Genomic DNA, 19,861 nt, shown 5'->3' with positions numbered 1-19,861 from the left:
CCGAAAAAAGGTTGTTGTTGTTGTTTCATGTCAGAAGTCGGCTTGAAAAGTTTGAACGACTGGATTACATGTGTGTTAGAAGAGGGTTTGCTAATGCTGAAACTACCATATTCTGCAGTGCCGTGAAGCAGAGGAGCTTTCTGGTTTGTCTTCAGCTGGGTCGAGTCACACCTAAGATTTTAAAAGAGGAAGTTGTAACGTCCTCGCTTGGCGTTCAGCATGAAGGGGATAGTGCAACGACTGGTTGACCCGTATCAGTATAATGGCTCGATCGGGGCAACTTACTTGCCTTCGGTAAGTCGTCCCAGTGAAGCGGCACTAGATAAAAGAGCGCTGGAAATCCATCCTGCAACAAGGAGGCACATTATATACACCCTAAGGATTCCTTCGTCATCATATGACTGAAAAATTGTTGAGTACGACGTTAAACCCCAAGCACTCACTCACTCACTCACTCACTCACTTTGTCTTCAGCGGAATTGATAAATAAAATGTCTTTTCCGTGAAAAATATGCCTGGAACACTTTATCTCCGATGTTTGCACAGGTTGTTTAACCCTGAATTTCTCACAAACAATTACGTCAGCTTCTCTATGAGTTTATTTAATTTAGTGTTCAGTGGTCAACGTCTTACTTCTTGGTCAATCATAAATATTAATGAAGCCACACCTCCACTACCAATGAAAATTTGTAGCCTCTGCGAAGGCTTTCAGTTTGTAGAGAGTGCTTATAGGCTAACAATGATTGTGTCAATTACCACTTGTACCAGAAAAACAGGTGTCTTTCCATAGAGCCTGAACCATAAGATTATATGGGTCTGTCGTAGAGAGAGAGAACAATACTATGTACTTGTATTGTACGTGCATGTGTCAGCACGAGGCTGGTTTACCAATAAATTTACCTCGCGAGTGTAATACAAAATTAAGGGTAATCAGATATGGTTTCCTCGTAATAAAGACTGGAAACAATAAATATATGTGTGTGTTACATTTAACTGGTGAGCTGTTGCCCCTTTTGAAACAGAATCATGTCTGCATTTCCTCTCCGGACGTAAGTGGGAAGGTCAGGCAACAACCTGCGGTGGGTCGTGGATTTTCCCCGGGATCTATCCGGTATCCTATTACTAAAGTTCTGGCCGCCATCTTGTATGTGAAATATTCTTGAGTAGGGCGTAAAACACCATTCAAATAAATAAATTAATCATATCAGCCTGACATATTTTAAAGGAAGATGTTGTGCTATAACTTAGGAATTGGAGTTTTTTTTATAGCATCCCAAAGAATTTTTCACTGCTGTTATGGCGGCAACGTCTATGGACAGGGGGAAACAGGAGTGCCCGGAAGTGGTCACCGTTCTTCTCCACGTATAGTCCTACATAAAGAATCTCCAGTCTGGTTCCTTGACATATTGTGGCGTGCATCATCCCTTTTCAGGGCTTGGAAAACGCCAAATTTATAATTTCACTCACTCACTCCTTGACATATTCTGCGTACCGGCACCTTGAATGTAGAGCATTTAGCGCCATCTGACGTCAGGGGGAGATAACCAGCCAGACAAATTTCATGACTTAAAACCATATCCAAAGCAATTAGGTGTGTTTGAGGGGTATTAGTTAAAACGTAGGGAAAAAAATGTCCAGAACATTCAGTTTAGAAGAGTAACGCATCCCAAGTAGATCAACAACACGCAGATTATGGAAGATTTTTTGAGCTTGCTGATTTAGACTGCTGAACAACAGACACGATATTAACATGTAAGTAAAAAACATTTGCAATCTGGAGCTACACGCAGACTTTACCGTAATTTGCTAAGAATTGTTCAGATGTCCTGGCAAGTAACTGACAACCACAAAAAGAAACACTGACTTTACCCGGAGGGTCGACATAGTATTAAACGATTCATTATTCATGGAATATAAGACAGAATATATTGATCTATGACATTGAAGTTGATTGAAATTTGACGCCATCACAAGATAAGTAGGACATATGTCGACAGCCGTCGGTTGGAGAAAGTTCGAAAGCCCGAAGGCACGCTCTTTACAAGAATTGGGAACGATACCGGTACGCAGGTTTTGCGATACGATGCACATCCTATCTCTCTGTGTCGTGGAGTCGTGGTCTTACGAAACGATAAGGGCAATCTTTTAGGTTTAATAGGGGGGTGGTACATAAAATATAGCAAACTAATTAAAGAAGATTAGATCAATTTTCTGAATTATACTCATATGTGAGTTTCGGTGTCAAACATTGCAAAAATAATGATATTTCTGCCAGAGATGTTTACAATATCTAAACACAAATACTGTCATGTTAGAAGATGGGCCTTATCGTGTCGTACAGTGTCGACGTCATTTTTGGCTGGGAGCTCACACTTTTGTTGCAATGATGTACCTCGAAAACTGTGTATCACAACGGGTAACAGAAAGATACACCTATGCATGTATTTGAATTCACTGTCGTGATAATACACAGTTTAGAATTAGCCTGGCACCATACATGGACGATCTCTACAAGAGATACATGACTGTAATTCAATGGTGAACAGAAAAATACACACAGATGAGAATTACCTATTGCGATAATATACTACATGAACGATCTCTATAAGAGATGCAAGTAAATTTAATGGCGAAGAGAAAAATACACATAGATGAGAACAAACTATGGTGATAATATACTACATGAACGATCTCTATAAGAGATGCAAGTAAATTTAATGGCGAAGAGAAAAATACACATAGATGAGAACAAACTATGGTGATAATATACTACATGAACGATCTCTATAAGAGATGCAAGTAAATTTAATGGCGAAGAGAAAAATACACATAGATGAGAACAAACTATGGCGATAATACTACATTGGCGATCTCTACTAGAGATACATATAAGATACCCGATGAACCTGGTAAACAGATTTACTTACAAAGATGTTCGTCTCAGTTGATCTTCTCGATGTTATCGAAAACCACCCCTATTAATCGGAGTTCCTGTGCGACAATACAATGATTTCGTATTGAGACATGTGCGAGTTCCTGTGCGACAATACAGTGGTTACGTGTTTACACATGTCTGAGCTCCTGTGCGAAAATACAGTGGTTACGTATTGAAACCTGTCCAAACTCCTGTGAGACAGCACAATGGTAACGTACTGAAATTTGTCAGAGTTCCTGTGCGACAATACAGTGGTTACATATTGAGACCTGTTCAAACTCCTGTGCGACAATACAGTAGTACCGATAACGTATTAATCGAGGCCTGTCTTAGTTTCCTTTGCGACAATACAAAGTCCTCTCGGAGATCCTCGTGGTTACGACTTGAGACTTGTCCTAAGTCTTTTACAACAATTCAGTGGCCAGGTATGGAGACCAGGAATCACGTTTGCTAAGCAATAGCAAACGTAAGTTAAAAGTAGAATGTGCGCAAAGGCAATGGCTTCTAACTGACTGGAGTTCTTATGGAACGAGATAGATGAGCATTGATAACGGACCTTGTGGTCAGTTAGTGTTCAGATGTCAGCTGATCACGTGGACGAGTGTAAGCTTAGTCGATAGCTGACTGACAGTAACACAAAAGACCATCTGCACTTACAAACGAATAACTTCGGGTGTCTTCGTTACAGCTGATGGTTTTCATTTACGTCGTCTGGAAGAGGAAAAACAACAAACGAATCAAGAGTCACAGTCCCATAACCTAGCAAGATTGTATGACTCTATGCGTCGATAGATATTCGTATACCCGCCGTCAACCACAGGGACGTTCCAGGTCAATAATCGCAAGGCCAATTCCCATAAACGACGTGTACACAAAACTAACATAGAACTAAGAAAATATATAAAGTACAAAAACAGGACGGAATCATGCAAAGAGAAAGCAGTCAACGGTTTTCAATGATGTTGGAACGATATAAAGTATGTTCTAGGCCACGGAGTGAAATAAGTATTCAAATACTATCAGTAGTCGATCACAAGATACGTATTTCAACTGCGCTTGGATTGCAACTGTTCGTATATTCAACGTGGCGATATAATTCAACACGATGCTTCCCCTAGCCCCGAGTTAAGTGGAATTAGACACAATCATGAAGCAGAGCACCAGAGGCTCTTGACGATCTGTCCATATGAAACCGACGTATCCAGATAACTGAGTTGTTGCCCATGATCAAGATATTTATTTATTTGATTAGTGTTTTACGCCGTACTCAAGAATATTTCATTTATACGACGGCGGCCAGCATTATGGTGGGAGGAAACCGGGTAAAGCCCGGGGAAACCCACGACCATCATCAGGCTAGACATACCGTCCCATGTACGGCCGGAGAGGAAGCCATCATAAGCTGGACGAACTCACAGCGACCGCCGTGGTGGGAGGCTCCTGGGTCAACAGGCTGCGCTAGTGCTCTAATCAGCTGAGCCACGGAGGCCTTATAATCAAGATAGGCAAAGTTCCTCCTAGATGGTGTATAACGTAACATAACTCGCTGATGTAGCGATTTATCCAGTGATATAGCGCCTGGTTTATACCACCGAGTTATCCCCCTTTGAATCACATCCCGCTGGTGCTATGTTTATTTTGGTCACGGGCCATTTTGGTCACGGGCCATAACTGGGTATTCCAATTATTTTAATGAATTCCATGATTGTTTAAAATCATTAAATCGTCAGAGTTTTTTTTTTCATTAAGTCTCACCTTTTAACATGGAGTCTGTTACGTATAGCCCGTGGAATGTATCTGAAAAAAAAAAGAAAATGAATTATGTCTCAGTTCGTTGTGTACATGTAGTTAGAGTATGTCTCTATTTTCCCGCTAATCTCAATAATTTACAAACTTTAAAGAGTCTATACCCGAGAATTTTGGCCAAAAACATATTTTCTCTATGCACCAAGATCAGCTCAAACTATTGCAAATGTCAGATTCGAACTTGTACTATTCATAGTGTTAAAATGATTCTAAAGTTTGAAAAAGTTATAAAGCCACCCAGATTATAAATTTTGAACGGCAACACTTGAACATACGGGGCTGACATTTCGTAAGCGATTCTTATTTAGGCTATTCAACAATAAATGGCAAAAATTCAGTTGAATTTGCGCTGATCGAGTTTTTGTTCAAAATCTACGGTATAACAACTTTAACAATGTTTTCTTCTGTTCTTATTTCTTCCAAATCGGAAAACAACTTAGATGAAACCACCGCCCTTCATCTGAAAACTAAGAAACCTCCTGACATTAGGTCTCCTCGTTCAAGGGCTTGGGCCCATTAAAAGAAAAGACAACAAACGATACAACCTCAGTTATGCCGAGTGGTGGAAGAAACCCTTAATAGCCACAGTCATTTTTTTTCTCACATGTTTTGTAACTCTACACATCATCTTTAATCTAGAATTCTTATGAGGCCGTGTGGCGCGGCATGTTAGAAATCGGAAACAGGATGTCTCGTCATTGGTATCTCACGTAAAACAGGGTTCAGGTGACGTCAGCGGAAAGAGCTGTGTTCATAGGTTACACAAAGAACTCGCGTCCAATGGGATACCGAAGCAGAAGTTCGAAGTGGGACGTTTTACGTCATTTCAGTGACGTTGGACATTCCACTGCAGCGTCATCAGTGCGACGTGACAGTGGTCAGACCAAATACGACACAGATGAAACCCTAGCACACAACATGTTTCGAGGCGCGCAAGAAAAGACTTGTGACTTGTGCAAGTCCTATGTCACACCAGAGCTGCCTTTTGTGAGAGGAAAATCTGCAGGTACCCCATTGGTTAAAAGTACGTGACAACATGAAAACACCTTCAGTTTTTCATTGTGCTCAATTTTACTTACTTTGAACTTTTATGTCTCGGTAATGATCACTAAAACCACTTTATGTGAGATACTTTATCGGCGCATATATACTTTTGGCCTAGTGCTGTCCTTTCTTTTGACAACAAACGCCTCTCATATTACTGTCTCAATATGAGACTCTCTCTCACAATCCAGAAAGTTTGTCAAATACTTGGGAGCTGTTTTATCTGCTTTACGTCGCTCATAATCCTCACATTTGTCGTTTGTGTGAAATGTTCGGTAGTGCAGCATAAAACGCTAACGAAGCATAAAGTAGACAGAGATTAGGCTTTTACTAAACCAGATGTACGTGAGCTATTCTTACCGGGCCGTAAGTGGGAAGGTCTTCCAGCAACCTGCAGATGGTCGTGGGTTTCCCCCAGGCTCGGCCCAGTTTCCCCTATCCATAATGTTGGCCGCCGTCGTATAAGTGAAATATTCTTGAGTACGGTGTAAAACACCAATCAAATAAATAAATCAAATAAATTAATATTCTTACCGTCTTTAGGTGGTCTAACCAAATCCACCAAGGCATCTTGGTTAGCTTTCGCCGTCGGGGGAGAATAGCTTTGTCTGAAAGAAAATGAATAAGTGCATGACTTACTTCAAATACACAATTAAAGGTTTGGCTAAGAAACTTCATAATACTATAAAATTCAAAATTCTACTTTCGAGTCAACGATTGATTTAGATTTTTGTATCTTACCTTGACTTCGATTTCCGACCTGCAAACAAAAATAAAACTTATTTAAGAACTATTTCAGGTTCTTTGATTTTACGATTGCACCTTCATTAAAAATTGATATAAATCATTTACATATTATCAGGTTGGTCATTATATTTTCCATCAGTTGGGAAAGCTGTATTTATTGAAATATTTATAATGCTTTATAGGTGTATCTGTACAAAAGATATGTTCACGCACCTAACTACCTTCAAAACCGATGAGTTCAGGCACCTAACTATCCCCAAAACCGCTCGGTTCCGGCACCTAACTACCCTCAAAACCAGAATGTTCAGGTACCTAACTACCCCCAAAACCGCAATGTTTAGGCACCTAACTACCCTAAAAACCGCAATGTTCAGGCACCTAACTACCCCCAAAACCGATGTGTTCAGGCACCTAACTACTCCCAAACCGATAGGTTCCGGCACCTAACTACCCTCAAAACCGGAATGTTCAGGCACCTAACTACCCTCAAAACCGGAATGTTCAGGCACCTAACTACCTTCAAAACCGCAATGTTCAGGCACCTAAACCAAAATATACGTTTTTTGGGGACTACTTTTACAAACAATTATAAAATGTAAGATATCTAAATCGCAACAGGATAAAGTCAGGTTTTTATAGGTAACAATCAATTTTAGACTGGAAGAGGGCCTAATATTCGTAATCCGGTATGGTTACTTTGTAGAAAAGCCTTGAATACAACCTCATAAAACCGACCATTTATTTCTAGTAACGGTTTTAACCATCAGCGATAGAACATCTGTATCCCAGCTCACCTAGTTGTGATTGAAATCCAATCTGGAATACACACCGCTCCTAAAATGACGTCACAGTAAGCAAGTTTAAACCCTCCTTGAAATAGCCATGTGGCAAGCCATGTCAAAGACATAATTTGCATCGTAGTAACTATCCGCTTGTCTAAAATATCTGGCAACAAAATAGCAAACGTGAGGAATGCTACAGATAATCACCCATGAAGTTCAAGCCGAGAGAGGGTACTTCTTTTTTACCACGCAGGCCCTATATTCACATACCTGGACATGGTATAACTCCGCATACAGAAAGTAGTACAACAACAACGATAAGGAGGACTGCTGCACCCAAGCCTGCCAGGGCGTAAGTTACCAGGCGACTCACAGGGACCTCCTCAGACGAACCTGTGTGGAAAAGAGTAGGAACACTAAATTTTCAAAGAATTGGTGTTTTACGACACTCTCAAGTATGTTTCACTTATACGGCGGCGGCTAACATTATAGTGGAAAGAAATCCTGGCAGGCCTTCCAACGTTAGGCCGCAGAGGAAGCAAACATGAGCTGGGCTTCAACTCAGAGGGACCCCATTGGTGAGAGGCTACTGCTAGTACGCTAACCACCAGGCTACGGAGGCCTTCCGCTCCAGGCAAATTGAGGTATTGGGATGAAATAGAGCATCGGCAAATAACTACGCTCAAAGATTTTTTTAGTTATCTTTTTAAAGGAATTTTCTCGTTCTTGGCACTAAGACGATTGTTAATAATGGGGAACATCACCGGCTCAAATCAGTTCAAGCGGTATAACATGGTTTTATGTTCTTGTCTCTAATGCGCCAATGTTTCTGCATTTTTGTGCTCGCAAAACAAAGAAGCGGATGCACAGCTGTATTACAGGAGCCTCTAATCGCCTACGCTTCAGCGCCGGTAGATCCAGGGTCAATCCTGGGCAGTAGCTATAGTTTCCTTACTTGGTGTTCAGCATTAAGGGAATAGTGCGCAACCACTGGATGACCCGTATCAGTATAGTGGCTCGAATGGGGTGGCTTACTTGCCTTCGGTAAGTCATCTTAGTGCAGCAGCACTAGATAAAACGAGCGCTGGAAATCCGGCCTGCAACAAGGAGGCACATTACTTGCACTCTAAGGACTGCTTTGTCGCCATCTGACTGAAAAATTGTTACGTACGGTGGTAAACCCTAAGCACTCGTTCACTTGAATCACCTAGTTAAGGCGGGAAATGCTGCACCCTCATATCGTACACATGTATGTTCATTATCTGTCATGAAACTCAAAACCTGTATTTGAAACAGCAGTTTGTTTGATTCTATAGAAAATTCCCAAACTCAGATTGCAGTATATTTAAAAAAAGCTATCTCAATGAATTCGCAAACAGTGACACGTTTGGATCATATTTATTTATTTGATTGGTGTTTTACGCCGTACTCAAGAATATTTCACTTCTACGATGGCGGCCAACATTATGGCAGGAGGAAACCGAGCAGAGCCCGGGGAAAACCCCCGACCATCCGCAGGTTGCTGGAAGACGTTCCTACGTACGGCCAGAGGGGAAGCCAGCATGAGTTGGACTTGAACTCACAGTGACCACATTGGTGAGAGGCTCCTGGGTCAATACGCTGCGCTAGCGGTTTGGATAATAGTGAGTGAGTGTTTAACGTCGTACTTAACAACAGTTCAGTCTGTTTGGATAAAATGATGCATGACAATGAGAATAGCACCTCTTGCTTACCGTGTCTGGGATGTGTGACTGAAACAGAAAACCGAAACACCGAAAGTCCCCCAGAATTCCCGAGGGTGAGCGTGTAACTTCCGGCGTCTGATTTCTTCAACTTCCGGAAGGAGAAAATGGCGGCCGTTCCTTGGATGCTAACCAAGGTGCCGTGGAATGACAGAGTGACGTTTGCTGACTCTTGCCTTTGTCTATATTTCTGTCGGCTTGCTCGATCTGAGATACCGTTCACGCGAGACTTGTCCCACCTGACGATAGAAGGTTGAGGATGTGCGTAGTAGTGAACGGAGACGTCCAGAGGCTGGGTGAGGCGAGCGCTGTAGCTAGTGGGCTGATCCACAGGAAACACCGGCTTAGCTAAAACGACAAACCGTGATACATGGCTATGAATTCATGCAAGGCAGCTATAGAAAAAAATCAATGATAAAAAGAAAATATCTATTACTTTATTGTTCAATCCACCTTAACATCTATTGGAACAACGTCATGTGACAGTTCTTACAGTCTCATACATCTATCTCCAGGATGTGTGTTTGCATGTACTAGCGATTAAACCCTACGGAAATCCTTTCCTCTCCAAAATGTACGCATATGTGGACGTACTCCACATTTTTGATACTGGAATCGTAAGATCCAAGTCGCAGGCACACTTCCTCTTCGAGTTACGCCCCTTGTATATTGAAATTTAGGTTGATCGAAATCACGTGATTTCTCAAGTTGTTCTAGATTCATAAACCATTTTAAAAACAAAACGAGGTTGGTTGAAAAACAATATTAAGCGTAACATTCAACTTCACTTAAGCATGGTTGAATTTTACTTTAAAAGTTTTTAAAACATTAGGCAATATCGGTTTTCATCTATAATCCATAGCAGGCAGTTTCTCTTTTAGAAGAGAATTTAAATTGTGCCTTGTTTGTTCCAAACATGAAAGGGCGGCTCTGTCAACCAAGGGTCTTACTTATAGGTATAAATATATTGCTATCGTTCATGTCATCAACTCCTCTTTGCTATACATTTGCAAATGTTTGATAGCCTCTGTCTTTATTCGCATGTCGCATGTTGCGTAGGAACATTGTCTACGATTTAAGCTGTCTCCCTCTATAAGTGAAGGAACTGAATTAAGCAAGTTGTGTCTTGGGGTGAATTGTCTTAACGTAAAGTAATTCTGCTACCAGATGTGTACATCGATGAGATCTGTAAGTTAGCTGTTGGTAGACTGCTAAATTTTCAGTACATACATAAATGTACGTATGTGTGAAACATTTAGCGTGCATATATTTAGGAAATATTTAGCGTGCATGAATGTATGAAACATTTAGCCTGAATGTATGTATGGAACATTAAGCGTGCATATATGTATGAAACATTTAGCATGCATGTATGTATGAAACATTTAGCATGTATGTATGTATGTATGTATGGAACATTTAGATTGAATGTATGTATGGAACGTTTAGCGTGCATGTATGTGTGAAACATTTATCGTGCATATATGTATGAAACATTTAGCGTGCATGTATGCATGAAACATTTAGCGTGCATGTATGTATGAAACTTTTAGCGTGTATATATGTGTGAAACATTTAGCATGCATGTATGTATGGAACATTGAGCGTGCATGTATGTATGGAACATTTAGCGTGCATGTATGTATGGAACATTAAGCCTGCATATATGTATGAAACATTTAGCGTGCATGTATGTATGAAACATTTAGCGTGCATGTATGTATGAAACTTTTAGCGTGCATATATGTATGAAACATTTAGCATGCATGTTGGTATGGAACATTAAGCGTGCATATATGTATGGAACATTTAGGGTGCATGTATGTGTGAAACATTTAGCGTGCATGTATGTATGGAACATTTAGCGTGTACCTGTGAATGAAACATTTAGCTGTCAGCCTCCATGGACTCCATTCCCTTGCAGCAAGGCAATGCGGTGTTATCGGGGATTCGTGTTATTCTACTTAACAAGAGACAACTAAGATACAAATTTTACAAACCACGTCAGGGATATTTCATATAAATGAGCCACAGCTGGTAGCGTTCGGTGTCTTTAAATATATAGGCAGTTAATTAATAAAACTGAGAACTCTCTTGAAAAGAACGATACACGGACATGAATTAATCGTGACGAACAACCTAACTGTATTCCTTATTAGCCCACGTTTCTTCATCTCAGGGCAGAACTGAACTGGACCCCACCCCCCAACTTCTTCATAGCATAACAACCAAAATCTATCTACCATCTATGAAAACACTGTAGTAAGGCAATGTGTCATGACTTTTTGATTTGTCATGATTGCAAAATGTCCACGCTTTAAAACTATACATTATAATTAACAGTAATTTAAAGCAATTTTTTAAACAATTGTATGAACATAATACCTACTTTTGGGCTGGACATAAACCTTTGCTGTCTGTGCGGTTTTGATGGCATTGGCTGCTGTGCAGACGTAGTACCCAGTGTCTTGATACGTCAGAGAAGAAAGATGGAGTTCGGTTGTCTGCCCCTGGATTCTCCCAGGATGTGTGGAAACAATCTTGCCGTCAAGCTCCTGTTTCCAGTCTCTGAATTGCACCGCCAGGGGGCCTCCGTCTGCTGTACACGTCAGCGTTCTCGTGGTGTTGTCATACGTGACGTTAACTTTGGGAGGGTCTGTAAAATCAAAATAATATCAGATTACAGAATGGAGACTAAAACTACATGAAAGGCAGTGTGATCATTGGCAAATAGTCACAAACAGTTTAAATAATAGCAACATACAAGTATCCAGGTACAACGGTTAAAGCAGATCTACAATAATTATCGCAGAATGACACCTAAGTGTACAACATTAATAAACCAACTAATCAGCAAAGCTAAAAAGATACATCTGTACATTAAAACTATGCACTGGTGTATAAAATCAACAGTTTTTTCAGAAAAAAGGCACAACAACCGTTTGATATTTGGTTGCTAAATATTTCTGACAGGAGAACATTTTCGATTATAGCGACAAATTGAACACCAAAGTAAACCTTGTAAACATGCATTTGTATTATTATTATTTGATTTCATTGGTGTCTTACGCCGTACTCAAGAATATTTCACTTATACGACGGCGGCGGGCATTATGGTGGGAGGAAACCGGGCAGAGCCCGGGGAAAATCCACGACCATCCGCAGTTTGCTTACAGACCTTCCCACTTACGACCGGGGAGGAAGCAGCATTAGCTGCACTTGGACTCACAGTGAACGCAATGGTGAGAGGCTCCTGGGTGATTATGCTGCGCTAGCTAAACAACTGAGCCACGGAAGCCCCGCATTTGTAAACCATGCCTCCGCAAAATCTACCACTAAATTGAACATTTATACATTTGATTTACTTATTTGACCATTATTTATCGCCACACTCACGAATATTTTATGTATACGATGGTGGTCACATTTATTAGTGAAGGAAACATGTGTGGTCAGAGGTAAAGCACCGACCTTTGGCAAGTTACAGACGAACTTTGCCACATGTCGCATACAGATAAGCACACGATATTGGTGGAAGACAAATGCTCTTGAACGAAAGTATCAAGTCTTCGGAAAGCCCCTACGAAGAGTGAGAGCGAGGGAATCTGTAACTTCCATGTCCCAGACCGGAATTGAACCCGTGTCTCGTGGTTGGAAAGACTTACGTAATACTGTGACCTTGACTCTTTGTGTTGCCAGCCCTTGACTGTTTATTGCTGTACATTGATAGATCCCTGCCTGCGATGCTCGGATGGATCGTATGGTGTAGATGGGCGAATTAGAAACTGTCTGATTGCGTCTGCCATCTTTTCCACGTGCCACCCAGATGTAGACCGGTGACGGTGTTCCGTTAGCGTCACAGCTCAAAATTACGCGTTCGCCTTCCACAGCGGTCAGAGTTTTGGGTTTAACCGATATAGAGATATTTGTTGGGGCATCTGCAGAAAAAAGTTTGTGCCTTTGGTGCAAATGGCTTTACAACGTCTCTACAAAATGTTAGTTATCAGTTTAAGAAAGAACAAACAAAAAAACGACAACCAAAGAAATTTTATGCCATAGTGATTCTGTTACGCTAAATGGCATATCTTAAATCAAGACTACCAGGTGTCCACTTGTGACAGAATAGCAAGTGTATAATAATATAGCAATGTACCAGTTTTGAGCTTAAGGCGCAAGAACACCGCGCTTTAAAAACCATTCTGTTAAACCGAGAGAATACTACGAATTCTGAATCATAGTAGAACAGGTTTTGTTACAGCTACAGATGGTTATGCTATATAAGAGAGACCTGTTCTGTAATGGCAACGCAATACTTTTGCTGGTGTTGTTCTTGCGGTAATAGCGGTGTTTTGTTGTTTAACTCGAAGCTTGTTTCGTACCGAGTCAAGTCCCGAGAATAGGTAGCATTTGACGAGGTACGAAAAAGGTGTTAAGGTCTATTCTACGCCCCAAAAACGATGAAAATGTGGCAAAAAATGCATATTTCTCGCTGCCATTCTGTTTTTCTCCCTCCACAGAGATCATGCGTTTTAAACCGATCAACGGCAAACTTAGGTCAAAACAGCTGACCTAGATACGTTAAAGCTACGTACGTATGACGTCGTGTTTTATTGTTTGCGTGACGTAGAAATGTAAAAGTTTACTGTACATGCATTGTGACGTCATACTGCTGGGTTCAAATCGGAATGTCCGGAAACTAATGTTTCTTTTTTAACGTCATGGTGTCTGGGTGTAAACTATAAAAACTATAAAAACAAAAGCGATATCTATAAACTGTGCGAAATAAAAATTTTATCATTGAACGAAATTCTGATAGTTCACCTTTACATAAATCACGAAGCAAATATAACAAGTAAACAAACTCAGTTTTTTTTTATCTGTGGATATAAACAGCATGAAATGATATTAATCAGGGAGGTAAATGTACCGGCCGGTGTGTTGCGTGACATGTTGTTTGAAAAGTCATCTCTATTTAACACGGCTCCAACTAACAGCTGGGTAGAATGCTATACCAAAATCATCTATTCCATCATTGCTCAGAAATCATAATTTTATGCTCAACATAAATGATACATGAACAGCTTGGTTTATACATCATATAAAAACACAAAATAAGCGTCTCAACTTTCCTCGTAAAATGGCTTTAAACTACAGTTTTTCTGAGGCCCCAGTGGTCAGTCTGAAACCTGCTGTCCAGCCTACAGCTGTGATAACTGTTAAAACAACTTTGCTGGTGGAGAGACCGAATTCGGGGCGCTAAACTGGCTCCAAGTATGATCATCAATGACGTCATTTTCGTATATTTCCGACCAATGACGGAGAGTATGCAGTGAAATAGAGGGATTATTAAGAATTTAAAAAATGCCTCATAAATGACTTTTTTTATACATTTCTTGTGCCATATCTTTCTTTATTTTCTTTAAACCATACTGTTCGTTTTATGTTACCTTTTTATATCTCCTTTTAAGTGATTACATTTGAAAGTGCATAAAAATGGGATAATACCCGTCAGACTTACAAAGCACTCTCAAATACGCTGTTTCCTTCACCCAATCTCCCAGATCGTTTTTTGCCGCACATTCTACTGTCGTCCCGTCCATGTCTCTGGTAACAGGGAAACGTACTGATCTGGAACTAGGGTCGCTCTTGTTAGCCTTAATTGCAATGGGGAGCTGTCCTGTCCCCAAATGCCACCGGAACACCGGGTCCGGATTCGCCATTGTAGAACACGTGACCACGACATACCTACCAACTCCAGCGTCCAGTGTTTGTCTCCCGTCAAGCGTTTTAGCGCCTCGCATTCTCACAGCTGTAACAGGGGCTGCGAAGAGGACAATTGTATGAGAAATTCTGACAAAGTCAGTGTGTTTTGTATTGACTAATGCAAAATTTGGGATTTTTCGAGGTCTCTGGTGAACGTTTCTCGCCTAAAGTCACTCGGGCCTATGCTCTGCATACAATTATTTCTTCTTGCTTTTGCGACGGTGCTTTGGTGGACATTTTTGGTAGGCCTATCTAAAATGGATTACAATATTCAAATGAAATAAGACCTGTCTAATCCGTGCCTAGATGGATACCAGCTAAAATGGAATTCTGTACCACAAAGAAATCGTTATGATAGATCATGTTTTGATTCAGTTCCTCAATGTACATCCTGATACATTTTTACTGATTATAACAATTGGCGTCGAAGAGCTACACGTACGTATTGTTGCGTTCATTTGATTTATTTATTTAATTGGTGTTTTTACGTCGTGCTCAAGAATATTAACTTATACGGCGGCGGCCAGAATTATGGTAGGAGGAAACCTTACAGAGCTCTGGGGAATCCCACAACCATCCGCAGGTTGCTGCAGACCTTTCCAATGACGGCTGTTGATTTGTATGACTTTCGATGCCGTCGTCGCCTTTCGGAATTTTGCAGACCTTTGTATTAACAGAGTTAATAACCCATTCTTCAGGAATGTGGAAAGATTAATGATTCTTTTTAGGTATTATACTGTTGTAAATATCTTGCTTTATTAATTTATAAGAAAACAAACCATTTGTTCCATGATAACGAAGCCAACTGTATAACGCTACGGGTCAAGGACACCCAATTCTCCTCTGACTCAAACCTAAATGATGAAAACGGGAAAAAACGAGTTCTTACCCAGCACCGTTACCATGACATTCCAGGGATCTTTCCTAAAGCACACAAATTCTCCATGATCTCGCGGGAATTGGAGGTGAGGAAGGGTCAAGGTCGAACCGTTTATGCTGACCCGAGCATTCTGCCAGTCTTCTCCGACCTTGACCTTGCCATTGGGTCGTCCTCTGGAAATGATAAGTGGACCAGGCTGACCTTTCTTCCATATGACTCGACCGTCTTTGTCAATGGCCGGAGTGTTGCATCCACAGGGAATGTCCACCTGGCTTCCGGCCATGGCCTTCACATAAATTGTTGTCATGGAGAGTTCTAGGGTTTCCACTAAACCGAGGAAGACAGTGCCTGTAATGTTGAAGGATTTATTTACAACGTACTCTGGAATACTTAATTCCTGCGACGGAGTAGAGGTAAAGGTTTTCGGGTGAAAGGTCTAGAGCCTGATTAAAACACACCATACTTCGGCAGCTACCTGATACCCTATGCCCCAAAGCCTCGGTTGAATAGGTTGCTTCTTCATTACAATCATGTCATCAAATAACATGGGTGAGGTTAAAAGACCGTCAGATCGCTCAGACCGCGAAGACACGTACAAGGTTTCTCATGTGCAGCAATGTAAACTTTTCTTCATGGTTTCTTAATTACGTTTAAGGAATACATGGAACGTTTAGCGTATTTCATAATATGTAGATCAGGACGTGTCCTAAAGTATAAAGGTACAACAATGACTTTGAACTAGAGAGCTTTCCTGAGGCTAAAGCCGTCCATCCGGAAATTAAGTAGCCTGCAGTCGTGACGTCAACTGTATTAGCTGTCATAACAAAGGGATCCCGAGGGGAGTTCTAAGGGGAGACCGAATAGGCGTCGCTAAGCTGGTACCGCGGTCCCAGCAAGTTAAAATATATCATGCTACAATAATGAAATTTTATTCTTTAATTTGTTTAACACAACATTCTTTATTTCCCTTTAAACCATAATCTTCGTTTCACAGTTCCTTTTTGGTGTGTCCTTAAAAATACCATTAGCGTGCCACTTCCTGATTCCTAATCCCGAGATCACATAAGTATTCACACACAACCTGGTCTCAATACTTCTTACTTACTTTGTGATTTAGTCAACTGATTATCGCTCAACATTCTTGTTTATAGTCAGCACTTAAAAACGGACTCCTCTGCACTGACATCCATTCGCTGCACTGGCTTCAGATGTCATTTGGGCACCTGCTGTTTCTAACCTAAGACGAATTTCAAGCATAAACTCTAACTGTTACATTAGTTCAAGTTAAAAAGCTGTTTTTCTTGTTTATTGTAATGTTTTTTTTATTTACTTATTTGTTTATTCCATCAATGTTCAAAACTTTTCCATCTGTATATGACATATGACGTCGGCTCCGTTGGAGGTTAATGGAAAGAACAAATCCAGACGTCGTTACCAGTAAGGAGAACTGTCTATTCTTGAGACCTTCCCAGACATATTTAAAAACCACTAGGAAACACCTGTGAGGAAAAAAGCCTATTATCGAGACCTCCCCACCTTCATTTAAATATCACTAGCCGTCACCTGTGAGGAAAACAGCCTATTACCAAGGCCTTCCCACTTACATTTACATACCACTAGTCGTTACCTGTAAGAAAAACAGTCTATTATCAAGACCGTCCCACTTACATTTAAATATCACTAGCCGTCACCTGTGAGGAAAACAGCCTATTACCAAGGCCTTCCCACTTACATTTACATACCACTACTCGTTACCTGTAAGAAAAACAGTCTATTATCAAGACCGTCCCACTTACATTTAAATATCACTAGCCGTCACCTGTGAGAAAAACAGCCTATTACCAAGGCCTTCCCACTTACATTTACATACCACTAGTCGTTACCTGTAAGAAAAACAGTCTATTATCAAGACCGTCCCACTTACATTTAAATATCACTAGCCGTCAATTGTGAGGAAAACAGCCTATTACCAAGGCCTGCCCACTTACATTTACATACCAATAGTCGTTACCCATAAGGAAAACAGCTTTTTCTTGAGATCTTCTCACTTACATTCACACAACACTTAACTGAACTGTTTAGATCGATCAGCGATTGCGGATATTAGAAAGTAGCCAATAGTAGCACTTAATACCGAAGACCCACAGCCTAGGAAGGCCTGCTTATTTTACTGTCGCGAGAAGCATTTCGGTGCTTCAATAAAGAAAAGTGCTGATGGAGCTGAAGGCGTGAGAATATAGTACACTAAGACACGTTAAGATCGAGTGTATGTCTCCAGGAAGGCGTGCCTGTCGTATCGTGTGTATGCGTAATCATGACACACATGTACAGTGTGTATACAGAGTACACAGCCCCGAAAAGCGCGTAAACCATTGCTGGAAAGGTAAACATCTACAAACGCTCTAAATACTTACTGGTGAGCACGACACGGATAAAGTATGGCTGGGCTCGGAACATGGCTGAACTATCGTCTTCACAGTCTCATATCGCCTAGCTCTAGCTATGAACCTGTTATAACACCTCGGTCACTTCACATATTGTCAGCTAATCCTCTGCTAATATCGCCGTCCACGATTCGCTATTCAACATTCTCGTTTGGCCCGGAAAGCCTCATTGAAGTTTCACCCACTCATATCATAAACGTTTGGTGTTCTTTATCCTCCGGCTGACGATTTGCGCGGAGCTCGAGTGAAGAGTACTGAGTTTGTGGTAACTACACCCAGGCGGACTACTTTGAGCCGTGAATAACAACCACGGGTGGGTATGTATGCTGATATGCGTCAGTGTGTATAGTCCAGGCTGCCCCGGCAAATAACAAAAAGGTGCATACATAACGCGGAGCATGATGGTTGTCACTCGGTTTAGCCCACTTGCCGACTTACTTCTGTTCCTCGGGCCAGTGATCGGTAGAGTCACACTATAAAAATATTCTGTTAAATTGAGAGAATATGCTATGTTTTCTGTGTGACGGCAGAGTATATTAAGTTATTGCCACAACCTATTGTGTTATATCTGGCAGACTTATTCTGTTATACCAACAGAATATTTTTGTTACTGTAATGAAGTATTTTGCTTTTATTATGAGGTATTAAGCCAATCTATTCTACCATCACAAAAGATAATGATAACATATTAAAAGTAAACGGGTTAGTTCTTAGACTGTAACTTTACTATACATAGTAACTAACGGAAAAGAAATATGCCCCAGGAGAAAGGGTACTAAACACTGAAAGTCTCAAAAATATGTTTACTTACTTTTTAGATTTTGTTTTCACCAAATTGCAGGCAGTCAAAGCTTCAGATTGTATTGTGGCCGGTCAAATATTTAACATCAAGATTTTTCAAAAAAAAAAAAAACAAAAAAAACATATGAGAAATTTATTCTATGATTGCAGATAAAAAATGGTTTTACATTATTTATATTCTAGATGATGCTTATTTCATTTCTGTCACCAGTTTACCCCCAAATCGTCATCGTAAAGGGTGGAGTGAGAAAAAAAAAAGAAAAAAAAAGTACATAGCTTGGGGACGAATTATTTCAAGCACGAAAGATTCCCCATTCACAGCTGGATCTGTTATGAATCAACGCTTGTTGATATAAGACTTAACAGGCGTACACGTGCCGAGTTACACTGACAGCTGACTCTACGTTACTCCACATCAGTCATGGAATCATGTGACCAGGGTATTGCCGATAACCTAAGAGTCAAGAACGCCTAGAATTGAGCAGCACGACATAGGCCTGATAGTAGAATTAACCAGCGTTAAATTGTGGGACGTGACAGAATATCATAAAAAACCATGGGCCATGCTAGTATGTAATCTGTGAAAATTACGTTAATTCCAAACTTTGAAAATGTAAATGTGGATATGATTGGCGTAATTTCCAGCTTACCATTAATTACCCCAAAATTATATTCCATTAAGGAATAATAACTTCCTTGTATATCGTCCATGTATTTGTGGCCTAGTTTTATACAGGAAATTGCAGAAAATAAATAAATAAATAAATAAATGTGATGTTACAGCATTGTATCTGTATCAATAAATAAATATTAAATTTATCTTACTGGTCATCACCGCTAGACATTATCATCATATTGGGGCCTTCGTAGCCAAGGTGGTTAGCACGCCAGCGCAGTGAAATGCCTCAGCAGCCTCT

At 40.5% G+C, this 19,861-nt stretch overlaps 1 protein-coding gene across 3 annotated transcripts; it reads right to left on the bottom strand.

Annotated features, from left to right (window-relative positions):
• Positions 1–2,759: 2,759 nt before the first annotated feature.
• On the bottom strand, positions 2,760–18,394 carry LOC135476267 (hemicentin-1-like). 3 transcript variants are annotated; one of them, XM_064756244.1, is made up of 11 exons: positions 18,114–18,394; positions 15,709–16,047; positions 14,575–14,877; positions 12,722–12,994; positions 11,446–11,712; positions 9,048–9,404; positions 7,585–7,707; positions 6,527–6,545; positions 6,320–6,393; positions 4,691–4,732; positions 2,760–3,646 (listed from the first exon to the last, which is right to left on the bottom strand). In XM_064756244.1, the coding sequence occupies exons 1-11, from the start codon at positions 18,154–18,156 to the stop codon at positions 3,618–3,620; spliced, it is 1,869 nt and encodes a 622-aa protein (XP_064612314.1). In that variant the 5' UTR covers positions 18,157–18,394; the 3' UTR covers positions 2,760–3,617. The 3 variants fall into 3 exon arrangements, with proteins under 3 accessions (XP_064612314.1, XP_064612315.1, XP_064612316.1); XM_064756245.1 differs by lacking the exon at positions 14,575–14,877; XM_064756246.1 differs by lacking the exons at positions 12,722–12,994; positions 14,575–14,877.
• Between the last annotated feature and the right edge of the window lie 1,467 nt (positions 18,395–19,861).

The sequence above is a fragment of the Liolophura sinensis genome, chromosome 10 (assembly GCF_032854445.1).
Source record: "Liolophura sinensis isolate JHLJ2023 chromosome 10, CUHK_Ljap_v2, whole genome shotgun sequence".
Lineage (NCBI taxonomy): Eukaryota > Metazoa > Mollusca > Polyplacophora > Chitonida > Chitonidae > Liolophura > Liolophura sinensis.
The sequence above is the reverse complement of the archived record's forward strand: the minus strand, read 5'-3'. Positions and strand labels throughout refer to the sequence as shown.